Genomic DNA, 16,886 nt, shown 5'->3' on the forward strand with positions numbered 1-16,886 from the left:
ATCACTTTAGATCTCTTTTTGTCTCAGTGCTGGAACATGAGTTGGCCATAGACTGGTTATAGACCTGAGAATGATCCTGTTACTAGTGCCGCTTGATCTGTAGTGGCCTGTCGCCCCTGAGAAAAACTATGAAGTAGGTATTTTGGGGTTGGTTTAATGGTTGTGGCCCCAAGATACATGCAGGTATACGTCGACATACTGCTTGATGATACATGTACACCTGCAGGTAGGAGGTAGTAGGGAGTGTTCCGTGGATCAGCCACGAGTCATGGGTCGGAGCGCAGTCCACCATAGTCGCCCACGGTCCAATCACCTCCTGTAATGACGAGCGTCGACCAACACCTGTGCACGGTCGACTCGAGTCTGCCAACCCTTGGTTTCGCGAAAGCGTATTTCACATACAAAGATGCGCCTGATAGTTTTAATGCCATTTTGAGAGTTCGCATGTCCTCTCTCACGCCAGCGCATGTGCCATCACCATCATTCCCATCATACGAAAATACGACAGCACTGCCACCGTCCCCGTAGCACGGCATACTCATAACAAGCATCGTCCGGATACGAGTGTCGACCCAACCGGAAGACACGCTTCTCCCTCCCACTGCACGCACGCACGCGCACACGCACCCACGCACGGCACGGCCAACGAAACAGTCTTCTGGATGCAGCAGCATTGCCAGAGGCAGAGGAGGAGTTCGAGAGTACCAAGCGGCATACTCGAGGTAGGAGGACGGGAGTGAACATCGATGCCATCGGCCAGGACCGACAAGGCCGTGCAGGAACGCAGAGAGAAGGCAAGTAGCGCTGTTCCTTTTTTGGTGGAAGTACAAACCAACACAGACACCGGTACAGACAGGCAGACAGACACAAAAGACTCAGCCTACTGCGCTGTACTGTCCTGTACTCCTCCTGTCCTGTACCGTCCTTGTTCCACTATGCGCGTCGCTGACATGTGATCCCGCTTCTTCCAGCTCGCCAGCTCGTACCAGTCCCTACTGAGCGAGTTCTCCGCCTCCGACCTCCACACGGTGGGCAATTACGCACTTGGGCGACTCATCGGCAAAGGTAGCTTCGGAAAAGTCTACCTGGCCCAGCACAAGCTCACCAATGGCTCCAAAGTCGTCCTCAAGAGCGCAAAGAAGGATGACGCGAATCTGGCCCGCGAAATCCACCACCACCGACAGTTCCTCCACCCACACATCGCGAGACTCTACGAGGTGATAGTGACAGAGAGCCTGGTATGGCTGGTGCTGGAATATTGTCCCGGTGACGAGCTGTACAACTATCTGCTGAAGCATGGTCGCATGGAGGTGAGCAAGGCGCAGAGGATCTTCACGCAACTGGTAGGTGCCGTGACGTATGTGCATGCAAAGGGCTGCGTGCATCGAGACCTGAAGTTGGAGAACATCTTACTGGATAAGCATGAGAACGTCAAACTGGTGGATTTTGGCTTCACGCGAGAATATCAGGGCTCGACGAGCTATTTGCAGACGTGGTGTGGGACGGTATGCTACAGTGCGCCAGAGATGCTGAAGGGGGAGAAGTATGCGGGTGAAAAGGTGGATGTGTGGAGTTTGGGGATCATTCTATATGCCTTGCTCTGCGGAGAGCTTCCATTCGACGACGACGATGACAGTGTCACGAAAGTACGGATTCTGAAGGAGGACCCGCAATATCCGGACCACATGCCAGAGGGTCCGAAGGAGTTGATCAAGAAGCTACTCTCAAAGCGACCCCTGTTACGGCCAAGTCTGGGTGATGTGTTGAAAGACCCGTGGTTGGTGGAACACGCGCCGCATCAGCAAGAGATCTTGAAGTTGCAGCAACCACCGCCGTTTTCGACACAGCTTGAGAAAGATGTGCTGCAGCGCATGCGGAGTGCAGGCGTTGACATAGACCTGGTCATCGAAAACGTCTTATCTCAGCGCTGCGATTCTCTGGCCGGATGGTGGGCTCTGCTCCTCGAGAAGGAGGTGCGCAAGGAAAGGAGGAGAGAACGCAAGCGCAAGGAACGTGAAGCTGAAGCCAAATCGATTCGTAGGCTAAGTGCTGCCAGCGGCAGGCTGCTGGCGCAGAGTGCCTTTCTTGGCGAGATTCATGAAGGGGAAGAGAACCCACCACAGGAGTCACCTCGATCGAGAGGACGTCGCAAGGAGCGTGCTCATGGCAGCACGTTGCTGACCCCTGATCTACCCAAGGTGACCGAGACGAAATCGCTCACTCCAGAAGGCGAAAAATCCAGGCCGCACACTGCTTCAGACAACAGCAGATCACGGAGTAGGCCTCGCCCGCCCCCCAAAGACTTCAGTGGCGTAGCCCGCTCGCGAAGGACGGCTTCTAGGGGAAGTCAGAGTATGCTGCGAGTCGTGACTAACAATCCGGACTTGCTCAGCCCATCATACGTTCCCCCAACGCAGCGCAAGAACAAGCTTTATCCTGCGCCCTTGAGACAGCAACTCGCTTGGGTCAAGCACCTTTTCAAGGGCGAGGCATTCAAGCGATCCAAATCTCCCAATGAGGCCGATAAGACCAGCTCGTCGAACGGCAAGATCGCGCCGATTGGTAAGACCTCTCAGGAGAAAGGCGATTTGCGCGAATTGCATCGCGTTGCTACAGGGCCAGCGACTGCTCGACGCAAGAGCATTGGGCATAATCGACCAGAATTACGGAACAGCCAGTCATATCCAACGCGACCTCGAATTAACACTACTTCCTCCACTGGCAGTGGTACCAGTGCACGAGGCCCTCGTACGAGCTTGAGCCCCCACACGTTGACGCCGCACTCGTCCTATCGCAGGTCTTCCGCTGGCCTTCGAGGTCGCAAGTCAACATCGTCGTCGGTCTCGTCAATACGCAGCACATACAAAGGCAAACATCAGCATAGTCACTCCAAAGCATCAAGCACATCAAGTGCTTCGGTCGCCTCGCCTTCCGGACTATCGTCAGCATCTGGATCACGAATGGGTAGGTCACCTCACAGTTCCGTGAAAATGCTGCCTTCTACGCCAACGGCAAGCATTCCTTCTGGTATGCGCTTCTCTCGACGGCCTCCACCCTCGAACATAGGATCTCTCCCCGCCTTTCAAGCAGAAGGGAGAGGGAGCATTTTCGGAGCGAACCCAGCTCCCTCGTCCCCCGGCCTCCCCAAATTCGCAAGACGCAAACGTTCCGTCTTCAAAGGGCCTATGCATAATAACGGCTCACCAAGTGGCTTCAATCGAACGCCTTCTGGTGGAAGTCGTTCGGCTTCCGTGCAAGGTCGCCCGAGCGGAGAAATGATGCCCGGCCTCACGGAAGAGGACGAGGAAGAAGCAGAGGTGGAAGAGGAAATGGAAGAGTATGAGGAAGATCAATTCGGACCTGAACTGGCTGGCGTCGTCTCGAATGATGAGGCTACTACGAACGCAGATGGCGTGGAACCTGTCAGTCCTTTGAGTCCCATTCCAGGCGAGGAAGAGAACCCACTCAACGCCGCTGTGGAGGTTCTCGCGGCAGGAAGTGGACAGCCGCTCACTGCTGAAGCGTTGGCCAAATTGAGCGAAGAGGAAGCTGCACTCGAAGAGAAGGCGAGTAAGAAGAGCGTTGACTCGAACGCGGTGAAGGAAGCAGCAGTCTGAGTGGATTGCAGTCGTGGATAATGTTTAGGGTGGACGATCCGTTGTGCTTCTCATGTTCGTTTCAGCGAGCGATTGCAATCCCGATCAACTATGGTATCGGAAGGCTTCTTTCCCTTTTCGACTCGATTGAAGAAGCGCCTGAAGAAGCAAGGCCAGATGGGGGAGGACATTCTTTTTCTTCCCACTACTACCATCATTTCTTACCTTTTTTTTTCTTTCTTTTTTTGGCTGCAAGCTGAGATGAAAGGATTTTTGTGGCTTATACAGATACCCCCCCGAGTTTGTTGTCATTCTTGTTGTCGTTGGTGTTGTAGCAGCAGCAGCAGCAGCAGTTGTAGTAGTAGTAGTAGCATGAGCGAAAAATAAAAATTTGGTAGACCGGAGAGGAAGATAAGGTAGTACATTATTCACTTTTTGTTACTGCCTGAGGCTGATGAGAACTTTCATGACATCCTCTCTCTCTCTCTCTCTCCTTTATGTTCCTGCTACTAAGGTAGTTAACTCTAGCTAGTGAGGCTCATCACCATATGATCTTCATTCGACTTGCTGATGGTGGTGTCGACGGCGGTAGATGAGGCTCAATAGAAATACAAGGTTTACCGACAATATCACCGATAGTGACCCCCGGGTGCTCTCCTCCTCCTCTTGCTCTTGCTCTTCCTCCTCCTAGACTAAGCGTCAATTACCTCCTAATAGGAAGTAATGCGGAAGTTACCTGGTAAATCTTCACAGCCGGGGGGAGGGGGGGGGGCTCGTTTTTCATTTATTATTATTTTACATCGACATTTAATTACGAGTCGCATCCAACAAACACGTGCTATTTTGCTTGGATACTTTGTTCGTTTTTTTTTTGTCAGCATACACTAGGTACTCTACAAGCGATTCATGGGTAGGACGGAACATTTGTGTGCTAGCTAGCTTTTATGCACATGTGCACTCTCGAGACGAGACGAGATGAGAGGCTGGAGGACGCATATATAACAACAGATGTGTGTGTGTGTTGCAGAATAGGAGGTAGGGGGTTGAGAGTAGGAGGAACTAATAATGGAACGTTTCGTCGTGGGTTGGTAGGTAGATGTAGATATGCTGGTTTGGTTTGGGTTGGAGAATAAGCTCGATTGAATCTTTCTTTCTTTCTTCTTCTGCTTCTTTCTTCTTCTTCTTCTTGTTTCCCCGTGAACAGGTTGTTGATTAACGTGCACGTGCGAGGCCTTTTCAGTAAGCGGTTATTTATGGCTACCTCTTTCTTAATAATAGGTTCGTCGTCAAGCACTTCAAGCTTTTCTTATGAAGTCTATACTCGATCTATCGGCTTCGGCTACTCGGCTCCTATTTGCTAGCGCGATCTAGCTAGCTTGACTTTCCGATTTGGGAGACAGCAACCACGATATCTTCTACCTCCTAGCAACAACGAGCACTTCGATATTTGATGTCAACACAGTGGGGGCAAGTTCATCAGATATTTCGATTTCCCGCTTGCTATTAGGAGGTACTATTCTGACCTGGCGCTGTTTCTAGGACTTCTCATCTCTCTCTACCTCTCTCTCTCTGCCTCTCAAGTCTCAAGAAATTCTACACTTCGCGGATGAGCACGGATTGTACGCTACGGCAATGCGATCTACGATCGAAGCGTTTTAGATGAACTCCCACGGTATATTCATCAATACGTAATTCAACGAGCCACACAACGTCACCAGCCGCTTTGGCTTGGATGAGAAGTGCGAACGAATAGCCAGAACCAGAGAGGTGGGTGGTGCACGACTCTTGTCTCAAACGGCTGCGACGACCAAAGCATATGTCCTTTTAGGCCAGGCTTATGCTTCTCAAACAACCCAGCGTCAGCCCTGACATCATGCAGAAAAAGGAGAGTCGTCGAACCGTGCCGTGATGGAAAAAGTAAAAAGAAGTACGTAGGTACTGTATATAATAGCTCAAAGACTCCTAATCTACTCTCCACAGCTTCTTTCTACTTTTTCCAAGAATTCACACAAAAACACCACTACAACCAACAACCAACACCCAAATCACAAAACATGCAATTCAAGCAACTCATCCTCCTCACGGCCCCATTCGCCCTCGTCGAGGCCCAAATCGCCGGAGCAATCACTTCCGCAGTCGGAGGAGATCTCACTTCCGCAGTCGGCGGCGTAGCCTCCTCTGCCATTTCCGGCGTCACCGGTGCCGCCAGCAGCGTCACCTCTGGAGCCGAAGGAGCCGAGTCCAGCGCTACATCAGGTGCCGAATCTGCCATGTCGACTGCTAGCGAGTCGGCTAGCGATGCTGCGTAAGATATAACCTTTCCCCCTTTTTTCCATCCATCACAAACAAAGAGACTTTCGTAACTAACCTCTCTCTCTTTTCTCTTCGAATAGTTCCTCCCTCTCATCCAGCGCCAGCAGCGCAGAAAGTAGCGCCAGCAGCGCAGAAAGCAGCGCAACCTCCAGCGCCAGAAGTGCCGAGAGCTCAGCTACTTCAGGAGGAGTTGGAGGTATCGTGGGCAGCGCCACCTCGCGTCTAGGCGGTGCAGCGAGCAGTGCGACTTCAGACGGAGCAGCATATGAGACGCAGGCTCCAAAGATTGCTGCCGGTTTGTTGGCTATGGGTATGGGTGCTGTTGCTTTGTTGTAAAAAAGTATTTTGAAGGGGTGGGGAGGAGATATATATGTGGATTTGGAATTTGTATGTGGGGGAAAAAGCGGATGGACAGAACGCTTTGTGAATATGAAGAAGATGGAATTGGAGGATGGAGAGAGAGGTAATCGGATAGCCAACAGAGAGAGAGAGAGAGAGAGAGAGAGGCTTTATGTACACATAACGAGTTAATGCACATACGATGCGAAAATGACGAGGAACAGTAGTCAAGACAGGGGTAATGCTTCCTACTTCCATTCATTCACAATCTTCAGGATATCATTTTCATTATCCATTATGCATTATGTTCATCCTAATCTTGTCCAGGAGAAGAATGATTAGTCCAGTTCCCTGGACAAGACATGGGTATCATCTCGCTCCGCAATTCGCCATGTTAAAAACAAAAACAAAAGAAGCCGCCCCCACCACGCTCGACGCACTCATTTCATTGACGCATTCATCATTCCGACTTCGTACCGAGAAGACCATCATGTATTCTTGACACCACCATTACCAGTCTCAAGCAAGTTCGCCCTTCTTGTACCTGCCTCCAATCTCGCCGGGTCGGACAAGGCCCGTCTTCGCAGGTCAGATATCCTCTCTCGAATGCCCAGCATGATCATGCCGCCCGGCAAGAGCTTGAAGGGAGCAATCGAAGAAGTCGTCTCGCATCCCACCAAAATATCAGCAGCACCGTCCATGCTTCTGCAATGTGCTTTCGATCGCTCTTTGAGTGATTTTGCACGACGAATGGCGCGCTCGGGCACTTCGCATGGTCCGTATCTGCCACTCCTGTTAGTAGCCATCACTTCCGCCCCGAGAAAACATGGCACCGCGCCAGTAAGAGGAACGAAGTGCTACTTCTTCACGAAGCCCTCAATGGCATCTGACGCTCGACTCTTGGGCCGTCCACTGCTGTTTCGATGTAGAAGCTTGTCTCGATCCCGGGATAGACTAGCACTAGGCGATGCCCCCATAGCAGCAGTTGGCAGAGGCATGAGATTATCGCCATTGGCTTCCATGCCTGCGCTTGATTCAGTCTTGCCCAAGCGTTGCTCTTTCTTTAGCTCGAGGTACATTCTGGCGTGGTCGGAGAGTGGAAACGGCGAAGGCTCTGATGGAATGTCGGCGCCATTTTGCAGAAGGACCTCTGCCAAAGGGAACGGCTTTCGAGGCAGAGGACTTGAGGGACGTGGAGGTGCGGTGACCGAAGAACCAGAAGTGGCTCTGATGCTGGACGTGTAACCGCTAGCAGGAGCCGCGGGGTCCGCAGCTGCTAGAGCCAAATAGACAGCGTGTGTTGCTCGCACTCGATCATGAGCGTTGGGATTAGCTCGCAGTGCCAGGGCGTGAAGAACACTCTGGATATCATTCTTCTTAATACTGGTCAAGAGGTATTCGTCCGGCGACATTGGCGCTGCTGGAGTTTGCACGTACGTGCGGTCGCTGTATTTTGCGGTGATGAAGTGCAGTCTCTGGTCTCTCGTCGAGTGCGGCGAAGGTTTCAGGAAGCGATCCAGTTTGGCTTCCCAGATCATGTTGCTAACACGATTCCCAATGAGAAGCAAGACCTCGACGATGTCATGTGTGGCAAAAGATGTGTCCAGCGTCAAGCCACGCACCTTGGAGATGTGTGTGCCTAGGGAGCGATGTATCCCGCTGCATTCGATACACAGCAATATGCCCAGGTTGATAGAGCACCAATCCACCTTTGCGTCGGATCCGCAATCAGCGCAGACTCGATTGCCCTCATCAGCATTCTTGATACGCTGAAGAAGCGCAGATGGCTCCGGCTCCGAGTCGACTCGCTTGTAGGCAGGCTTGTCGCCAGTGGTAGCATGCCTGCTCACGGCGCCAGAGGCAGAGTGCCGATTGGGATTCGAAACTTGCCTGTGACCTGAGAACGATGAGCTCTTGCCGGTCAGGACTGCAGCGATGTCCTTGCGATGGGAGTTGACAGCTGGCGATGGAGATGCAGGGAGCGGCTGATTCTTATTCTCGAACGCGCTCTGCAATGCGTTATTGATGGCCCCAATCCATGCACGCAAATCATCCTCCGACGGCGCTTGGTAGACACGCGTGAATTGCGGCGTAATGACCTCGAAGCAAAAGCGTCGATCGGCGTTGCGTGCTTCTCGCACTGAAGCCATTCGAAGATCGATGGGCTCCATGTGCAGGTCAAGCTTGTCTTTCCAGTTCACATATTCCGAGAGCTTTCCTTGATCAAGTACAATCCAGAATTTGTGCCAACCAGGTTTGGTGATGCCTTTAGGGTCGACATGACTACCAGGTCTGCTCAGCGCCCATAACAGGCCTTCCTTTCGCATTGCCCCGCCGTTCGCCGTGGCACCCGAATTATCCTCCAGATCGCGTATCCCCTTGAATTTGCTGGCCGGACTCGCGGCAGTAGTCGACGTGGAGCTTGCAGGTGTGCTCAGCAGACCATTGCTGGTTGGCTGCTGTGCAGCGAGGCCACCCGCGCTTGGAGGTGATTGTGAAAGTATCGCGCTGCCACTGAGGCTTGTGGATCTCGTCGGATGAAGGTCGCCGGGTCGAAGTGAGTCTCGGTTTGCTGTAGAATGAGTCAAGCCACCGGTCGGCGCAACGTTGCCATCCTCGCTCGTCAACTTGGTGCTCGTCTCCAGCGCGCGACGCTTCTCTTCTCGTTCCTGGCGCAACAGCTTGAAGTCTTGGTCTGCCATCCTGACCTCTGCGACCAATGCATCGAGCTGAGGAACCATCTCTTCGACCTTCTTGGCTGTCGTGAGATAGCTCTTTGCCTGTGCGTCGGCGTACTTGGTCAGATGCGATAGAACTTCTTGATCTTTTCGCCCGCCGTGCAAATCGTGCATGAAACTGGAGTAGTCGAAGCGCTTGAGCTCGAACGTCCTTCGCTTGGACTGGTATTTTTCGTCACTTCGGACAACCTTCTTCTCCTTGAGCGATTCTGTCCTCTGGCCAAGGTATTTGCCCACGAAGGCATAGTAGTCCTTGCTCTCTTCCTCGAACTCCCGCTTCTTGCTGTCTGCCTGCTTGATCTCGAAGTTGTACAACTTACTCACGGGCTCTATAATGAGCTTCTGCAAGTTGACGGTATTCTGTTTCTCGTAATGTAATATCTCCTTCGCAATCTTCTCGAAGTAATGATCCAATGCCGGTTGGACCGCATTGGCATTCGACGTGGCTGCATCTCGCAACGCGTTGGTGAAGTCTGCAACAGCTTGATTGCACGCCTGCTGAGCAGACTCGGCGGCTTCGGCGGTCTTCAGCACCTTCTTCATGCGTGTTCTCATATTACTAGTCTTTTGCTCGAGTGACCGCATCGTTGCTCGGAAGAGCGGCCCATCTTCGTTAAGAGACGGATCTTCTCCCGGCTTGCATGTCGCTACGTCCACTTTGACCAAGCCTGCCATAGACTGCGCCGTCAGAGTGGGTATCAGACCCAGACCGTTCTCCGGGATGGGCTCGAACGTCGGCGATTGAGGCATGTCTTTGTTTTTGTGGTCTTGATAGTTGCTCTCGCCCTCGGAATCACTCACGTTACTGACCCTCGACTCGATCGATTGAGTAGACGGTACTCGCAGCCTCGCAGGCATGTTGGGCAAGTCGACGTTGAGCATGGGCGATCGTGGAGATGCACTTAGAATGCGCTGAGTGTTCTGTACCCAGAAGCTGAAGCTCGCGAGTGTCTCCAGCTTGTGCGAGCGCTGATTGTATTCCACAAAACTGCAACTATTGCGCCAACCACCTCCTCGATCCTCTGACTGCTTCGGTGGCCGCCACTTCCAGCTCCAGCCGAACTGCACGCTGGCATTCCCCGCCGTTGAAAAGTCTCCGACAAGCTGGACATTCGCGTTCTTGTGCAGATTCGGGTCCGTATGGAACTCGCGCACGACCAGGTGGTCGACCTCTTTGGGTGTTGATGCGAAGACATAGGTGAGCCCTGATATTGTAGTATCGAATGTCGTTGCGGTTGGCGATGTGCTATTCGAATTCGCCGCGGACTGCCCTTGCTGTCGCAGGATGAATAGGAAATGGAAGTTGAGCTCGTCCGTGTTCGAGAGACGGATCAAGAATGCGGGCATGCCAGTAAGCAGGCTCTCGGGATCTTGGACATATTTGAGTGGACTGTCGTCGCCTGTGTCCTTTGAGGCACTGAATCGCGTTGCGGGATAGGCGTTGGGGGCCACTCGGAGCAATGTCTGGCCGCGCGAATTGGTGACGATGATACTAGCAATGGAGAAGCGCGCCTGGTCGCTCAGACAGATTGACGCTCCATCGTCTGGTCTGCTCGAGACGATGCCCATGGTAATCAGTCAGTCATCCGGCGGGCGATCGCCGCGTCCCTCATGCGGCTCGTGTGCAGAATCGCGACAAGGCCGATGTGATCGGAGGTAAATGCTCGGCGGAGGATGTACTCGCAGTGGCAATGGGATGGTGGAATAGCGGCGGGTAATGTATGTGTGCAGCAGGTCGAGGAGCGGCGAGGTGGATTGGAATGGGTCAGGTGGAGGATGTTGGTTGTGTTTGTTGTTGTTATTGTTGTGGTAGTAGTGGTAGTGGTAGTCTTGATCCTGGTGCAGATGAGCTGCCGCACTACTGGTCGCTTCAAGTCATGCAGGTCAAGGTCGCGCGTCAAGGGTCATGCAGGATTCTGCCACGATAGGAAAGGGCGAGGGGCTAGTCTACCTGTAGGACAAAGTGTGTGGCACTGGACGTGTGGAGAGACTCGGAGTGAGGGGAGGGGATGGGATGGGATGGGATAGAAAAAGGGGATGCGGCTGTTGGGCAGAGAGTGCGAAAATGAGATTAATCTATTGCAACACAACCTTTTCTCCTCTCCCTCTCCCTCTCCCTCTCCCTCTTCTCCTGCTCGTGTGACTCTTCAGTCTCTGGACGCGTCTTCGGTGTTCACATACAACCACGAGACAGCCGCGGTGCCCGTGCAGTGTCTGCATGGCCGACACGCGGATGGATCCATACCGTAACCACGTTCGCTCATCTAATTTCAGCCAGGCCCACCTCCTCTCGGCTGAGAATGATGAAGATCGCGTGCAACCATGTCTCCCAACCTGCGCATCATCCTCAGAACAGCCATCACGGTTTCATCTTCACGTGCAGCACTCTCCTTTGCTTGCGATGCTACGCGAAGGCTAAGAATGCGCACACTGTAAAGGACCCTGAGTCCGAGATACAGCATGTTTCATAGTCGCCGCGGACAGTACTCTTAGCAATGCTGTCTACACGACCATCCAGGCGAAGGCAGCCCGTTCGGCGACCAAGACACCAGCAAATAAGAGCTACTCTCACGAGGAGTGATTCGTTCCCAAGTCAGCATTCTTGCGGACGCCTCCCAGAGTCTCCCTTCTATGAAAACGAGCTCTGCAGAAATGTAACCTATAGATCCGCTCCCTGTGCACACGACAGCAACGAAGTCACAATCGTGGGAGAGTCTTGTATGGACACTCTCACTCAACCCCTCTTCCACATGGTCGAGGTAGGCGATTCGTAAAGATGGTTAATCAGCGGATAGCAAGGACCAGGATTTCTATGCTGATGTCTTGTCCATCAAGACTCGGGTGTGAGAGAAGGTGTACGCCTTGCAATAGCGGATCGCCGTGTAATACTGTGGAAAGTGAACTACTTATCTACCCCACTACTCGACTGATCTCTATTATTGGGTGTTTGCATGATGGCGACATCGATATTTGTTCTTCCAAAGCTCGTGGTGGAGTGACGTTGGACAGATAGACAATGTTGGCACATACAGGTACCTGTATAATGGTACAAATGAGCGGCGGCATTTAGAGGTTGTTCCACCTTTGCCTGCCTCAAGCTATCATAATGGTGCTTATCATCGGTGAGACACGGCCCTACTCGAGCTGGGTAGAAGTATCGGACCGAAGGCTTTTACTCGATAGCTAGAGAGGCTGTTCGTTTGGTGAAGTGGAAATGTTGCCTAATTGCATGTGAAGCAACTCTCGGCATTTGATATCCCGCCTGTCGCCAAAAAGCTTCCACTCAGCTGCATCGACATCTTCATTCCAGCTGAGAACCTCGATCGCAAAGCACGCAACTGTCGCCCACCATGCCGGCCAAAGGTACTGCGCCGTTCGCGACCTTCCTGATCATCGGACGTATGTTCTGCCTACCCTGTTCGACGTGCGACGCGTACTAATAGACATCTTCAGCGACCTGCTTCTTCCTCGGCGTCCTTTTCGCTCTTTTTCCCTACGACTACAATGTCCTCTGGTCCACACCGCCCACGATTGACCCCGCCGTGAACCCGCGAGAGATCTACTTCCAGCTTCAAGAGAACCACTTGAAGTTCCTCCACGCCTCTCCGCCTCTCATCTCCCGCATCCTTCACATTGTGATTGGGACTGGCCTCCTTGGTTTCCTGATCAAGCTCTTCAAGCCGACCGAGGCCAATCTTCTCTTCGATGGCGCTAGCTTGGTGCTCTACATGTGCGGCATCACTGTCTACATTGCCAATATTGTCAAGGGACTCCGCACTGTCACTGCAGGCGCATACGGGACGAAGGTATTGGATGAAGCGGCGGGTGAGTCGCTCGTCGACAAGGCCTTGGAGAACCGAGAGGGAGACTACATTGGAAGAGAAGACAGTCTGAGGGTCTTGGCAGCCAGTGATACAATTCTGGCGTTGGTGTTGGTGGGCGTGCTGGTTCTGCAGGCTGGGCAGTGGTACGCGCAGAGGAAGGAGCAGGAAGAGATGGAAATGATGGATGCTAAGAGGGACGAGAAGATCGCTGCGAAGGCGGAGAAGAAGGCGGAGGGAAAGAAGCAGAAGTAGGACTCGGATGCTTTTGAGATTCTGCGCTCCTCGTCTGGCCTTTGTGCAGTCACTACTTTCAAAACCCCATATGGCTCTGAGGATGAAGAAGAAGAGATCTCTTGGGTGAACGACAAATGAAGTCCGAGAGAGCCTATGCTTTTGGGAAGAAGCGCAAATACGACCTATGAAAATGGGAACCAGGACGAGGATTCGAATTCACAAGGTCTTTCCAGATCATTACCATGTGGTTACTTCCATGAGCTGACGGAGAACCGAAAAACAAATGCGCGTAATATAAAAAGTGCGCAAACCTGCTTCGCCAACTCATAAGAGCACTCTGCTTTGGCAAATACTGCCATCTATCTCCAAGCTTCTCACCAAATCTCGTAGCATTACATTGCGCACTGCATTCGACGTTGCCCGTATGATAGTATGCTTGGTCCAATACCACTTTACATCCTGCACACCTTCTTCCTGAACATCTTCGTTCGAAGAGACCTTCTCGCCCACGACTTGATGATGACGGTAGGAAAAGCTGAGGGACAGGCGCAACACAGCGATGGGATCTGCCAATACGATGAATATGGACAGCGTCATCAAACTTGTGAGCTTCGTCCTCCCTGAACTTCTCCACCAATTTCGCTTCATGACTCTTCGTAGCAGCACAGGAGGTAGTTCTACACAAAAGTAGCCAGTGGCGCAGCATTCAGAAATGATTTGTTGTGGTTCTGGGGAGTCTGGCTGACTAGAAGGAAGCCATTTGCTCGTACCTGGTACCACGTAGTTATTGAAAATTTGTCTTTAATTTGTGCCGCAGTAATCGCGTGAGGATTGCGGTACTAGAAGACATCCGTGTCATCTAGCTCTAAGGTACCTGATCATAGATGTTCTCAAGTGGCCCGGCCAAAAGATGTCCCAGTCGCTCTCGTGGTGAGGGTGCATAGCCTCTTCAAACGCAATTGTACACTTCCCGGGACGTCTTCGCGCGTGGTCACAGAAGGCTTTGGGCAGCAGTTCCATCTGCGCTCGAATGTTGATGCCAAACACCACGTCGTCCTCCCAGTTCAGAGCTGTTTCGTATCGCCAGCGGTGCGGCGACCGTTTCAAGAAGTGCGAAATGGCTCATTAAATGCACGAGCATGACGGTAACCCTCCGGCGGCTTGCTACTCACCAGGGCTCGTATTTCGTCGTCAGATGGTGCTTCAATGTTGTATGGGAAATTGTGGCTCGTCAATTGTGAAACAGCTCGATCGACACTGGCACACGTGGCTGAGGAGCTTCGAGCCACATCATGGGTTAATCACGCTTCGACTTGGCAGGAATCACAACTCACTCGTGCAACACGCCTCCACTACCTCTCCAGCAACAAACACCCTTCTTTTCTCACAACCTCTCTCTCGCGACCCACCGAAGTCCCACCCATCCACCGCTATCCCGCTGAGCTAGCAGACTGCCACCATGGCCACTGAGGTATGTACCACTTCCAGCTACCTGGTTGGCGATGGGAGGAGCTGGTCTTGCGCAACGTTCGCAGACCCTCAACAAAACACCTCAACACGCCGCGACGCTGCCGTCGACAGACTGCTGACTTGCGATTCTGTAGCGCGAGAGGTATATACCTGACTTTCCAGAGGTCGCGTCTGCATCCGAGCAGCTCACTGACGTCTGACACAGCAAGACGTTCCTCGCACGACTGTGCGAGCAGGCAGAGCGCTACGATGGTACGTCATGAGCTGGCGCGGGAGACATTCAAACGGATGCTAATCTGAAGCGCAGAGATGGTCGGATACATGAAGGTATGCCAGACGAAGCTCGCATAGGTGTGCGTCGAATGACCCAGGCTGACTCTTTCTATAGGAAGTTGCAAAGGTACACCCTCCTGATAAGCCTCCCGTGCGGAGAGCAACCTTCCTGCGGCTGCGGCAGCCATCGCGCCCCTTTCACCACGACGACCTCGCACTGACACTGACCCGTGATGCAGCTCGGCGGTGAGCTTACCGTCGACGAGCGCAACCTCCTTTCCGTGGCCTACAAGAACGTGGTCGGCACGCGCCGCGCGTCCTGGAGAATCATCTCGAGCATCGAGCAGAAGGAGGAGGCCAAAGGCACAGACAAGCACGTTGGCATCATCCGCGATTACCGTCAGAAGATCGAGACCGAGCTCGAGAAGGTCTGCCAAGATGTTCTCGATGTGCTTGACGACAGCCTCATCCCAAAGGCCGAGACCGGCGAGAGCAAAGTCTTCTACCACAAGATGTGAGTCTCTTGCGAATGCGGACGTGCTACTTTTGGCGACATTGAGTGGAAAGCTTACGAAAGGACAACAGGAAAGGTGACTACCACCGCTACCTCGCCGAGTTCGCCTCTGGCGAGAAGCGCAAGACAGCTGCCACTGCCGCGCACGAGGCTTACAAGGTATGTCATCGCGATGCAACACCCGCTACATCTACTAGAAACTGCGATTGACAAGTGATACAGAACGCCACGGACGTCGCTCAGACGGAGCTCACCCCAACTCACCCTATCCGCTTGGGTCTGGCGCTGAACTTTTCAGTCTTCTACTACGAGATCCTGAACTCTCCAGATCGTGCCTGCCACCTCGCCAAACAGGCATTCGACGATGCCATCGCCGAGCTCGACTCGCTTTCCGAGGAGTCCTACCGCGACAGCACCCTCATCATGCAGCTCCTGCGTGACAACCTTACCCTCTGGACATCATCAGATGGCGGCGAGCCAGAGGCTGCCGCTGCCGCTGGCGAGACCAAGGCTGAGGAGAAAGCTCCAGAGCCAGCTGCAGAGCCTCCGACTGAGGAGGAGCCAAAGCCAGCTGCTTAAGTGTTGTCAAGTCTTTTACCAGTCATCAGCGGCGTGCTCTTTATCAGGAGTTGGTGTGCAGGAGCGTGGACGACGGACGCATGTTTCCCATCACCACCTCGATGAGGCGGGTAATGAGAATAGCATGCAATGAATCATAACGGAGAAGAATTGCAACCCAAGACACCAGCGGAATCGGCCATGATGCCTGTGGCTCATGGATCTGAGATGTGGAAAGTGTCCAGCTTTGCTTTCCACCATCACACCACTCTTCGAACCCCTATTGCGTTTATGCGAACGATTCGGCGGCGCTCCATGTTTAGCCTGTGTTTCTTCTCGACTCTATCCAGCGACGTATGTGCTTTTTGATGATGACGATTCTTTCCCCGACGGACTGTGGCCTCATCGGCTCGACGTCAAGGATGAGTTGCTACAGAGCTGGGAATCACCCACTCTACTGACGGTCTCTACCCAAGCTAGCATACCTACGCAAGCAATATCCCAAAAAACTTTAAACAAAATGCTTGCTCTCTTCTTCCCTTTTCTCCTCCTCCTTCTCGTGCTCTGTGTATGATGTGGCCTCGGCTACGTTTTGAAGGTTTTTTTTTCTACTGATTAATCTTCCGTATCCGTACCGGACGTGGTCAACTGATGTCGTTTGGGAACACTATGTAGCTTCCTACCATCCCATACCACACTGTCCACACCATACCACGATCACACGTGGCTCAATCAACATGGATGCTTGCGCGCCGGCAATGCCGGTAACCTTCAAGGCTGATGGTTACAGAAAGTGACATTGCCGACCTGCAGCATGGGAAGGTTTACGCGAATCTGAATTCACAAGGCCGACTGGATGAGGAAGCAAGTCACGATGGGTAAATGCAGGGTGGGGCGCGGTCTAAAGGGCCTTGTGGGGGCAGTAAGATTGGGGAAAAAAATTCCTTCTCATCATCGCGGACGATTTGGTATTTAAGCTACATACATCGTCTACGATTTGACATGAAAAAATTGATGAAATGTCCGT

The 16,886-nt window shown here is 52.7% G+C and overlaps 6 protein-coding genes across 6 annotated transcripts; 4 read left to right on the plus strand and 2 right to left on the minus strand.

The window, feature by feature from the left end:
- Positions 1–449: 449 nt before the first annotated feature.
- On the plus strand, positions 450–3,997 carry SEPMUDRAFT_70716 (kinase-like protein). The gene is made up of 2 exons (XM_016909913.1): positions 450–794; positions 972–3,997. Exons 1-2 carry the CDS (start codon positions 747–749, stop codon positions 3,615–3,617), a joined length of 2,694 nt encoding a protein of 897 aa, XP_016757969.1. The 5' UTR covers positions 450–746; the 3' UTR covers positions 3,618–3,997.
- A 1,597-nt stretch (positions 3,998–5,594) lies between these two features.
- Positions 5,595–6,482, plus strand: SEPMUDRAFT_150962 (uncharacterized protein). Its single transcript, XM_016906505.1, has 2 exons — positions 5,595–5,901; positions 5,990–6,482. The coding sequence occupies exons 1-2, from the start codon at positions 5,651–5,653 to the stop codon at positions 6,243–6,245; spliced, it is 507 nt and encodes a 168-aa protein (XP_016757970.1). The 5' UTR covers positions 5,595–5,650; the 3' UTR covers positions 6,246–6,482.
- An 85-nt stretch (positions 6,483–6,567) lies between these two features.
- Positions 6,568–10,795, minus strand: SEPMUDRAFT_150963 (ARF GTPase activator). Its single transcript, XM_016906506.1, has one exon. The coding sequence runs from the start codon at positions 10,553–10,555 to the stop codon at positions 7,106–7,108; it is 3,450 nt and encodes a 1,149-aa protein (XP_016757971.1). The 5' UTR covers positions 10,556–10,795; the 3' UTR covers positions 6,568–7,105.
- A 1,526-nt stretch (positions 10,796–12,321) lies between these two features.
- Positions 12,322–13,499, plus strand: SEPMUDRAFT_150964 (Shr3 amino acid permease chaperone). Its single transcript, XM_016906507.1, has 2 exons — positions 12,322–12,385; positions 12,440–13,499. The coding sequence occupies exons 1-2, from the start codon at positions 12,337–12,339 to the stop codon at positions 13,060–13,062; spliced, it is 672 nt and encodes a 223-aa protein (XP_016757972.1). The 5' UTR covers positions 12,322–12,336; the 3' UTR covers positions 13,063–13,499.
- Positions 13,369–13,692, minus strand: SEPMUDRAFT_119594 (uncharacterized protein; the record flags this gene model as incomplete). The annotated part of the gene is made up of 1 exon (XM_016901530.1): positions 13,369–13,692. The coding sequence occupies one exon, from the start codon at positions 13,690–13,692 to the stop codon at positions 13,369–13,371; it is 324 nt and encodes a 107-aa protein (XP_016757973.1).
- A 694-nt stretch (positions 13,693–14,386) lies between these two features.
- On the plus strand, positions 14,387–16,366 carry SEPMUDRAFT_150965 (14-3-3 protein). Its single transcript, XM_016906508.1, has 8 exons — positions 14,387–14,515; positions 14,649–14,656; positions 14,720–14,766; positions 14,822–14,841; positions 14,903–14,914; positions 15,027–15,301; positions 15,373–15,460; positions 15,524–16,366. Exons 1-8 carry the CDS (start codon positions 14,504–14,506, stop codon positions 15,878–15,880), a joined length of 819 nt encoding a protein of 272 aa, XP_016757974.1. The 5' UTR covers positions 14,387–14,503; the 3' UTR covers positions 15,881–16,366.
- The last annotated feature ends 520 nt before the right edge of the window (positions 16,367–16,886 follow it).

This window comes from Sphaerulina musiva (genome assembly GCF_000320565.1).
Source record: "Sphaerulina musiva SO2202 unplaced genomic scaffold SEPMUscaffold_9, whole genome shotgun sequence".
Lineage (NCBI taxonomy): Eukaryota > Fungi > Ascomycota > Dothideomycetes > Mycosphaerellales > Mycosphaerellaceae > Sphaerulina > Sphaerulina musiva.

Coding starts and splice junctions, on each gene's coding strand:
- SEPMUDRAFT_150965 (XM_016906508.1), top strand. Junction 15,302..15,372: donor AAAGTCTTCTACCACAAGAT/GTGAGTCTCTTG, acceptor AAAGGACAACAG/GAAAGGTGACTACCACCGCT. Junction 15,461..15,523: donor CCGCGCACGAGGCTTACAAG/GTATGTCATCGC, acceptor CAAGTGATACAG/AACGCCACGGACGTCGCTCA.
- SEPMUDRAFT_70716 (XM_016909913.1), top strand. CDS start 747: ATGCCATCGGCCAGGACCGACAAGGCCGTGCAGGAACGCAGAGAGAAG. Junction 795..971: donor TGCAGGAACGCAGAGAGAAG/GCAAGTAGCGCT, acceptor CGCTTCTTCCAG/CTCGCCAGCTCGTACCAGTC.
- SEPMUDRAFT_150964 (XM_016906507.1), top strand. CDS start 12,337: ATGCCGGCCAAAGGTACTGCGCCGTTCGCGACCTTCCTGATCATCGGA. Junction 12,386..12,439: donor GACCTTCCTGATCATCGGAC/GTATGTTCTGCC, acceptor AGACATCTTCAG/CGACCTGCTTCTTCCTCGGC.
- SEPMUDRAFT_150962 (XM_016906505.1), top strand. CDS start 5,651: ATGCAATTCAAGCAACTCATCCTCCTCACGGCCCCATTCGCCCTCGTC. Junction 5,902..5,989: donor GAGTCGGCTAGCGATGCTGC/GTAAGATATAAC, acceptor CTCTTCGAATAG/TTCCTCCCTCTCATCCAGCG.
- SEPMUDRAFT_150963 (XM_016906506.1), bottom strand. CDS start 10,555: ATGGGCATCGTCTCGAGCAGACCAGACGATGGAGCGTCAATCTGTCTG.